The 10,000-nt window shown below is 40.6% G+C and overlaps 1 protein-coding gene and 1 long non-coding RNA gene across 3 annotated transcripts in view; one reads left to right on the plus strand and one right to left on the minus strand.

Moving 5' to 3' along the window:
* The window catches only part of LOC138038139 (uncharacterized), an 8,458-nt gene extending 3,641 nt beyond the window's left edge, over positions 1-4,817 (minus strand). Inside the window, exons 1-2 of one of the 2 annotated variants that reach the window (XR_011130193.1) lie at positions 4,602-4,817; positions 488-670 (exon numbers count right to left, since the gene is read on the minus strand). This is a non-coding gene — a long non-coding RNA (uncharacterized lncRNA). Of the gene's footprint in view, positions 1-487; positions 671-2,780; positions 2,850-4,601 lie in introns of those variants that run through there. The other variant, XR_011130194.1, reaches the window with a different exon arrangement.
* A 949-nt stretch (positions 4,818-5,766) lies between these two features.
* Positions 5,767-10,000, plus strand: part of LOC138028208 (venom factor-like) — a 49,266-nt gene continuing 45,032 nt past the window's right edge. Inside the window, exons 1-4 of the mRNA XM_068875658.1 lie at positions 5,767-5,925; positions 6,854-7,023; positions 7,816-7,841; positions 9,380-9,593. Coding sequence (XP_068731759.1) covers positions 5,867-5,925; positions 6,854-7,023; positions 7,816-7,841; positions 9,380-9,593 — 469 coding nt within the window. The 5' untranslated portion in view covers positions 5,767-5,866. The remainder of the gene's footprint in view (positions 5,926-6,853; positions 7,024-7,815; positions 7,842-9,379; positions 9,594-10,000) is intronic.

Consider the following 10,000-nt stretch of genomic DNA (forward strand, 5'->3'; position numbering starts at 1 on the left):
TAAGCAGAGACTTTACTCTCCCGTGACTTATGCCAGAGAGGGGTGGGCGCCACTCCAGTCCCATATATTGCATGCAAAACTTGTCCCCAGTAAGATGGTACTCATTTCACCCACCACGAATGGATGGAAAGCTGAAGAACTTTGGAACGCACAGCAAGGGTTATTCCTAGATGGTCACCCTTCCAGAAACTAACCGTGCCCAACAGGGCTCAACATTGATCAGCATACGAGAATAACTTTCAGCCCCGTGAGCCAACCATACCTCCTTAATTAAGTACAAGTCAGCGGAAGCAAATTGGCCAAATTCAGCAAAATCTCACCAATTGTTGGGTAAATCGGACTTGACCGCAGGATATCGTAGAAAGCACTAAATCCAAGTGAATGCTTTCGCGCGCACCAAATTATATATAGCCACCGAGCGGGCCTTGGCCGAATGCCAAAATGCAAATTCAATTAATTTGAGCATGACAGTGACAGTGACTTTTACCAGGCATCTGAATTTGATATCCGTCCATGAATTCCCAATGCATGTGATCAGTGATGACCCAAACAAGTAGAAACCTGGTTTGCAACCAAACAAACCACTGAACCATCGTTGTGTTTATGGCAATTCCTCGGGTAAATCAGATGATTGAACCATACGGCGGTGTTGGTGGCCCGCAACTGGAACCTTAAAGAAACAAAAACAAAAAAATAAATAGCAAAGAGAATAGAGAAAGATCTTTCTGTTTCAGTTAAGACCAGACGAACTGGTGATTACATTAAGTCAACAAAAGCGGCGGACATCTGTCCTATGGACGAGCTAGTGAAAGAAATGGGTCCACCCTGGAGATGTTAACACAACCTATCTTGCATTTCAGTCTTAAAACAATTATGTGCATTGAGATGACCTGACAAGAACAGACCCATGCTGAGTTTAGCTTCTCCCTGTAAGAATTTGATTTTTTCGAATCGATTTTTTACCGGAGATAGATTTTTCCAGTAAGGTACTCCAGGCAGAATGGAACTCGGTACCTTTTCGTCAGAGGCAATCGCGAAACTAGAGCACGGAAAGGAGAAAATGTTTACCCAAGCAGTGTGTGCGTGTAGTGACTGGAAATGCCTTTTTGTCTTTGTGACCAATATTCGGTAGTGTATTGTTTGCTGCGGTTATAACCCTGAAGATCCTAAACCCCAACTTCTTAATAACTACATTCTTCTCGGCAAGAGACACATCTTTTTGCAGTGGCTAGATGCCCCAAATCTCCTTCAGTTTTTTATTTTGTTAGAGATAACGTTATCGTGCAAAGATCAATTTTATATTTTAAAGGTGAAAAAGCAAAATTTTTGTCGTTATGGAAGCCTTAAGTTTCCTTTCTTTGCTTTACGTTTTGATAAAATAATGCGTATATATAGTGCAAGCCTAAGCATGTTAAATGCCTGTTAAATGTTAAGTAATGTATTTTAATGTAATTGAGTATTGTATGTGATGTAACTTGTGAATTATAAAATAAATTTATTGAAAAAAAAAAAGAATCTTGGAGAAACATGTAAAACAAGGATAACTTTGACGAAGACGTTGACAAACAACAAACTGAAGACCACTTGCATATCATAATATTATCACATTGTAAAAGAAAAAAAGACACACACACATAGCAATATTGCACGTGACCCGTGATCCGTACATTGGAAGAGTCCGTGAACTTTAGAGTAAAAGGTAGGCTTAACAAGCTTTGTACAAAGTGCAGGCTACCTTTTGTCAATTTCAAACCAGAGTAGTAATGAACCATGTCTCAGACTTATGAGGCCATGTCCACACGTATCCGGAATTTTTTTTTTTCCGCAAATATTTTTTTGCGGTTGCGAAAATTTTCGCGTCCACACGCAGCGTATTCGAATCATTTACAGCGGTCCACATGTATCCGATTGTATCCGGAAATTTTCTGATTTGCTCTACAGTTCTTTTGCCGGAGAGAATCCTGAAATGAGCATTCGCGTAATTGCGATTTGGCGTCATTTCTTCCGCGCCATAGCAACTGCAAGGTGTAAACAGTCGAAGCTTGTAGTCTAGATCTTCTGAAAACGTCAAGAAAAAGTATGCTGATTCATATAAATGGACCGATGATGAAGTTGAACTACTGCTCATGATCACGAAAATAAAAGTATTTGTTGTGTAAATTTATCACAGCTGCATTTATCTGAAAGCATGACATCAAACTAGAAATCAAAGCAATTAACAAAGAAGACACAACCTTGCTGTACGCCATGTTTGTTTAATGCTCGCCGTGAAGACTGGATCCAAGAGAATGACGTAAGCGTATTCGCAAATTTGCGGATACGACCGTCCACACGTATACGTATTCGTATCGGATAAAAAAATTTCCACTCTGGAGAGCGTTTTCAAAAATTTCCGGATACGGCCGGAAAATACGCTGGATACGTGTGGACGCAAGCCGTATTCGTAAGAAAAAATTTGCGTTTTCACAAATTTCCGGATACGTGTGGACGGGACCTGAGTCTCACAAATTAATAATATTCGTTGCCCGTTGAAAGCGAATTTAGAAAAAACGTGAAAATATATTTGCCCTATATAGGTAAAGGGATTTATCTCAGCAACGAAAAACATTTGCTCATTATATTAAGAAAATTATGGGCAACAACGATCTTGATACCGTTTGAATGGATCAATTTGATACCATCAAACGATTTGAAGCCAGGTCCCTCATAAATATATACGCTCCCTTGCTTGTTTGTTTGTGTTTACTGATTTCTTTGAAATTACGAAATAATAACCAAACCTCTGTCAATCGTTTATTCACTGGAGACCACCCTCACAGTCACAGAGAAGCAAACCAGCAGGAGTGTCTGATATTAAAATAAATCAGTATAAATGTAGTCGAAGAATGCCAACAGGCTTTACTGCCGGAGGAGGAAGCCTCTCCAGAAAATTCTTCCTTCGTCTAACTTGACTGCATAAAGTTGGTGGTTTGTGTTGAACGAGATATGCGCTCCCCATATCATACGAAGCGTCAAGTCAACATAAAATGCATTTTTTAAAATGTTTATCGCCACTGTTTGTATTTTATTCTTAACATCAATACAGTTGCGCTTAAAACGGACGGCATAAAATCATGGCTTGCAAGCCAGGTAATGTAACCATAATGTAAAACCCAAGTTACCTTACCTTGCACGGAACGAGCATCATACGCTCAAGAATATCGATCAGTAATATCGACCTCTGAAATTCTCTCGTAACTTTTTGCAGGACTTGTCGAGCTAAACCAGCAATTTGGTCTCTAGGGATAAACTAAATGTAGATGTACTCTATTTCCTGAAGAGGTATCAGTTTCACCCACTTGTCAAAAGAAAGTAAGGTCAAATTTTTATTCACTAAATAACAACATCCTCCACAGGTAAACAGCCCTAAGGACGTAACGGTTATCGATTTCCTACATTTACTTAGACTACGAGTAGTCCCTCATTCGCCACTTATTTATCTATTTAGTCGAGCGCGAAGGCAAGACACCCACGGTAAAAATTCGCGAGGACATTTTTTCTTGTGCCTATCTTCTCCTTGTGCTCGCGTAAAAAGCGGCGGAACTCGCAATAGTCGATCTCGGCTTGATTCATTCAACTGATGAAGGGAAATGTTCCATAAAAACTATAAATCGCAAACTTTATCCCCGAAATCCGTTTTTGGTAACAGTCAGGCCCAGGAAAGGAGGATAGGGGGGGGGGGGGGGCATGTGAAAGGGGCGGGGACGTCTTGCTTAAGGGTGTAAATTTCGGATTTTGGTCTCACTAAGGGTCTTCATCATATGTAGCAGTGAAGGTCTCGTTTAGGGTTGCACGCGACGAAATATAGAAATATATAGTTAATGTGTTTTAAAAATGGTTGCTTTGTGGGGTTAAAAAAAACCTGGGCCACATCCACATCAAGAGAAAATGAGGGGACAGAGAGGGAGGCTCCCGGTCCAGCCCTTGGGATATGTCATGTCCACGAAAGTTATTTTTAGACGAGCGGAAGTCTTCCGAGACGTCCGCATGCTGGCCTACCTCGGTCCGATGCTTGAAAGAAAATAAATATTCATCAGCCTTCCACGTGCCCCGTAATTTTCTCTTTTCACTAAGAACCTAAGAGCGAGGCAAGACTGCATGCGGACGTCTCGGAAGACAGACTTCCCCTAGAACAAAGACTTCCGCTCGTGTAAAAATAACTTTCGTGGAGATGACATATCCCGGCCAACGCCCTGAGCCTCCGTCTCTGTCCCTGTCCACATTAATTGCTCTCCTTTAGGGGTTTAATTCAAATTTTCCGACGAGCATCCCCGCCCCTTCCCGGCAGTCTGATAAATATAAAAGTTCGCTCGCCTTTTATTTTCTGTGTCTGTTCGAGTGATTTGATGGGGTTTTGGGTATAGAAAAATCAGTACAGTTGGAATCATTCATGTCAAGTAATTCGCCTAAACTCCAAACTACCATGCCACTAATTTGCATATAAATAGGTACGCCTCGCTCTTCAAACGATTCAGTTCAGAAGCAAGATGGAGAAACTTACAATAACGCAATCGAGCTGAGGGCTTGCAAGCCTGGTAATGTAATTCAAAAAGTTGCCTTACCTTGCACGGAAGAAGCATCATCAGTAAAATCAACCACTGAAATTCCCTCGTAGCTTTAAGTGGGACTTGTTTGTTTTTCCTGTATGAATGTCTTTAACAATAGGTGTCTTGTTTCGTCTGAGCTAAGCCAACAGGTCCCAAGGGATAAAAGAAATGTATGCTATGGCCTTTATCTGCAGAGATTTCATTACCACGCACGGTAAAATTTATCGTGCCTGTTCTTCTCCTCGCGCTCGCCTAACTAAGCGGTGAAAAAAGGACTACTTGTAGTCCAATCTTTGCTGTAATGTGATCTAAAACGAAGGTCGTGGGTTCAATTCTCACCTTGGTCAGAGTTTTCTCAGTTCTTACGTACGCATACATATACTATTTGTTAAGGCAGGTCAGTTTGCGGCAACCTGAAAGCTGGTGTGGACCTGTGGACCTCCTTGTGTGGGCCCATTTCCATTAGTAGGGCTAACGCTCAGATGGTCCATATGGGGTGGAAAAACTAGCACTTCACATTACACTCTATTCAGTTAAGTCTGTTCAAATATAAGTGCTACACGGCCAACGTTTCCATAAACGTAATCCTTCCCTTTACTTGATCAAGGGTAATATTAGGTATGTTCCATAACAACTATTAATCGCTATCGTTTTTTCACGAATTCCAATAAACAGTCAAATAAGTGTGAAAGGTCACGCGCCTCTCTCTTTCTGTGTTTTCTCGGGTAATTTGATGCCGTTTTGGGACGGTGTTTGGGGGTAAATGATGATTCTTGCCACAGTACGAGCAAATCTATGAACTATCTCCTGGGAAGCAAGCGACATTTGGAAGTGGGAGAAATTCGATCGGCAAAATTCGGGAAAAATTTTCAGACATTTTGCCATAAGGGGGGTATTGGAATCTACACTCTGTGTTTCTCGCCTTTGTATTTATTAGCGACGCGATAGTGTAGACTGCGAGCAGTTTCTCTTTTGCTCTAAAATCCGCCCCCCCCCCCTCTTCGAAATTGTTATTCCCTTCAGTTTATTTATCGGGGATAACAAGTACTGTAACATCTCTTCTATTACAATTTATTTCTTCTTGTCAGTTATAATTAGGGCTTGTTGAACGCCAAAAGAATAACACCAAAGTGATTTTATTCTTTTTTTATACACGTAGCATAACGTTACTTTACTTCCCGTAGGTTAGGGTTTCAGCAATTGCAGCGACATAAACAATGGCTGTCTGCTATTGATGGCCGCTGCTTATTACAGTATTACAAAACTCGCGGACAACCAAAATGTTCGTTATTCTAATTACTCTGTCAGTTTCTGTAGCTGCAGTGGTATCAACAGAGAGGTAAGACTGATTGAATGCTAAAAATTTGAACCAACGACTTCATACGTGAGAATATCAATTGTATTACACTGTTACACAGTACCATGTATTCTGTGACCTGAGTCGACTTTCTCTGCTTTTTGTGAAACGCAAGCTTGTAGTTGATACTATATGTCTTTTCCGCAATCTTTTATTGAATCGGTGACACTTTTAAGGATTCGTAATTCTTGTCAGCAATCAAAGCATGGCTATTTTGACATTCGATCTTATCATCATCACCTCAGTAGGTTCGACATTTTCGTCCCATCTCCGCTAAAATCCGCAGTTACATTCGTACCCTTTGATCCGACTACTGAGTTATTTGATTCCCAAGGACTGTTTCCTAAAAGATGTTTGAACTATCACACTGCAGACATGGTTTGATACTGCAAAGTTTCAAGCAGCAAATATGAGCTTAAATCGTAACTTTTTAAGTTGCAATCCTGAGTAGACTGAATCTTCTCAGTCTTCTGTCAACCTGGTTAAAATTTTTTCTCTCTACTGGTTCATGCAACGCATAAAATGAAATTGGGTCATCAGCTGATTTATAGATTACATATTCATTCAAGGTCATCACATGATCTTGAAGACAAAGGTGCTGTAAGAGGAAAATTATCCCGTAATTTACTTCCTCTCTACTGTCACGAAATGCGGTGACATGGAATTTTTAAAGAATGAACGTGCTTGGGGAATCGCATAATTATCCAAATTTAATGTATGCAGAATGACCTTGGGTCGTGATGATCGATGACGTAGAAATTCATGTAAAAAATCCGCATACATTACAACGGTTTCCCAAAGTCATGTGACATTTCGTGCCTCTTTTTTATCTCACGGCTATAATTGTCTCTGATCTGAGTGGGCCATGGCGTATATTGAGTCAAATAACTGATGGCCTTCATTTTTTCAGCTCTGCTCAGATTTTTATCACTGCGCCAAACGTTTTCCATCTTGGCGTAGAAGAGACAATATCAGTCATACTTCATAACGTTAAAAACCCAGTGAATGTGACGATTGCCGCCTTAGAGTACCCTGGAAAACAAAGGAACTTGGCAACAACCAATGGAATCTTCATGAGTGGTACGTTTTGTTGATATTTAATTTTAGTTTGGCGTATTATTAGCAATAATGTATTTACTTTAGACTGAGGTGTACTTCGCGCGTATTTAAAAATTGGACGATACGTTGTCTGCGAATGCATTCTGATTCGGAGTCGACGGTAAAGATGTTCTACGCATCAATTCCAATAAAATGAAAGAGGAGAATTCCTGCCATGAGTGAGAACTGAACTCACGACCTCCGAATTATATCACCGTCGCTGTGTCACTTCGATCGGTGATAATATTTTTTTCCCGGGTTGCTTGAGAACACAACCCGATTTTCAGCCTACATTTGAGGACATACTGGTTTTTTTTTCGCCCTCGAGCGCTGGATTTGACTCACGAAGCGCTTTCTCGCAACTTAAACCAAAAAAATTCCTCGGGCACCCAGTGTTTCCCTACTTCTCGGGTCAATCTCCAAACTGTTACCGTATCGGTACACCACAAAAGAAGATGAGGGGACGGAACATATCTACCATACATGGACATCATCCAATAATATATTTTTTTCAATCTAAATTTAGCCGTGGTCATGATGCGTCGTTATTTTAACACTTGATTGGTTATAATTGGCTGCGCGACCATGGGCACGAGACCAAAATAACTTTCAGAGCTCAACTCAACTCAGGGCGCTTTTCCTTGGCTTTGTAGTGGGGCCCACCTCCGAGGCAAGGGAAAAGCGCCCTGGGGACGAGGTTAGAAAATACTATCATGGGGCATGGGGACGTGTGCACCATGTATACTAACATCTTTCGTTTTACGGTTTCAACAGAGGAACCGGGCATTCTGAAACTAAAGGTGAGAACGTACAACAAAAACTGAATCGATCTTGTAAACTTTACCAAGAGAAAATAAAGGGGAAGAGATCGCATTCCCCAAACATACCTTTTTTCATAGGTAATATGTGTCAAGTTATTTTTAGATCGACTTCCACGCTGTACAGATCCCATGGGGATTAGGCAACAGCCAATCACATGGCCGGAATGTGTTCTCTGAGCGTGAGCTATCCACGCGGAATGGCCTGTCTTACCCCTTTATTTTCTATTGACTTTACAGAATCGTGAAATTCTTGGGAAGTTGATGTCCATAACTCAGTAGTTGTTATCAGCTTCTTGTTCAAGGTTAAAACCAAAACTAAGTTCTTTTTCGTTTGAATTGTTACTTCCTTTGTTACTTGTGAATTAACTTGGTAGCTAAGTGCTCTTTCTGCTCCGCTTTTACGAGTACACCTCTATATGAAATTTTCGTCCTTTTCGCTTATCCATCTCCGCCCGCGATTTTGTAATTAAGACTTGAGCGTTTAGGTCATTTCTGTCGGCTTTCATGTGGTTTCGTGCAGGCTCGACGCATCACCAAAGGTATAAGACGAGAGGTAGGAACCACTAATAGCAGAGAAAGGGCAAAATATAATAGAACTAATTAGATGCCCTTTGTCGCCTTAAACATTTTTAAGATAGAGAGCATTGATTAAAAATAAAACATAGTACACTTACAAAATCCAAAGACACACGAGAAGATGATAGCACGAACTAAAGAACATTAATACTGAGCAAGATAATGACGATACAAGGATTGCTTGAAAGAATGAATAATAGGCTTTTTTCTGATTACTAATGGAATACTGTTCCAAAAATAACATCTTATAACATGTGGACAGAACTTTCCAATATTTTTTTCTGAAGGGGGCCACATTTAGGTGTCTTGAAGCTCGGCATTTCTAGTATTGTAATTATGTTGCTCAAATACATAGCTAAGATCAAGATTGGTAGATTTAAAAGCACAAAGATGTTCACAAAGAAATTTACAAGTATACAGTTTAACAATGTCAGGAAATTTTAGGATACCCGGTTGAGCGTAGTGAGGAGTGAATGTGATCACGAAGCAGAGCGTCATTTATAATTCGAATTACCTTATTATATATGGAGTCTCACAATGCAAGACAGAGGCGCTTCGTAATTATTACTCCATAGTATACTTCCATAGGTAAGATAAGGATATACTAATGCATAATCCAGTCTGAAGTGTCGGCTGTCTACCCTAACGTATTATTCTCGGCTCTTCGTGTCAGCCCTTATGATAACTCGGGTATATTGCTCCGAACAAGAGTCGAACCCATGACCTTTAGGTTACTCTCTTGTATGACGGTTTGGAAAGGGGAGGCTTTAAAACTAAGTTCAGGCGACATTTGTTCCGAATAGTGATAAAATGAAATATCTAAATGTGCAACTCGCAGTTGTAATTAAAGAGCTACTGAAGTCTACTATATACAATTGCAATTTAACCTTAAATGCATAGCAAGGGCCAAACTTGTCTCTTTGTGACTCTCACTTAAATAGCTAGATCCAGACGATTTCCCTATGGACGGTGCCGACCAGGATGACATTTCTACCAAACGCTACGCCTACTTAGTTGCCGAGACCAACGAAACTGAACTAACCATTGACAAGGAGGTGAAAGTTCTTGTCAGTTACTCCGATGGGATTGTTCTACTTCAAACGGACAAGCCAATCTACACTCCACAGCAAAGTGAAAGCCTTGAATATACCAGAGGTAGAATAACACGTATGATAATGCAAGCCATATCCTTTGGATATCCAAATTAGGAGTCGTCAACCTGATCTTTGTTGTATAGGCAGAGTGGCCCAGTGGTTAGAGCGCTTGCCTTGAGATCCGGAGATCCCGGGTTCCAGACCCGTTCTAATCATTCGTTGAATTTGTTCCTTGGTAGTCCCTGGTTCAACTTCCCGGCTGCACTTGTAAATAGTCAACTGGTTTGCCTCCGGCCAGTTGGGATCCTTAAACGTTGTTGTTGTGTTCTGTCGTTTCGTTGATTGTTGTATGTATGTAACTATGTAATGTATGTATAGAGTATACGTTTTGGTCTCCACTTTTTCTCCTTTTTTTCATCCAACAAATGACTACGTCACCTCCTTTACGGTGGCAATTAAAACTGATAC

Source organism: Montipora capricornis, chromosome 2, assembly GCF_036669925.1.
Source record: "Montipora capricornis isolate CH-2021 chromosome 2, ASM3666992v2, whole genome shotgun sequence".
Classification (NCBI taxonomy): domain Eukaryota; kingdom Metazoa; phylum Cnidaria; class Anthozoa; order Scleractinia; family Acroporidae; genus Montipora; species Montipora capricornis.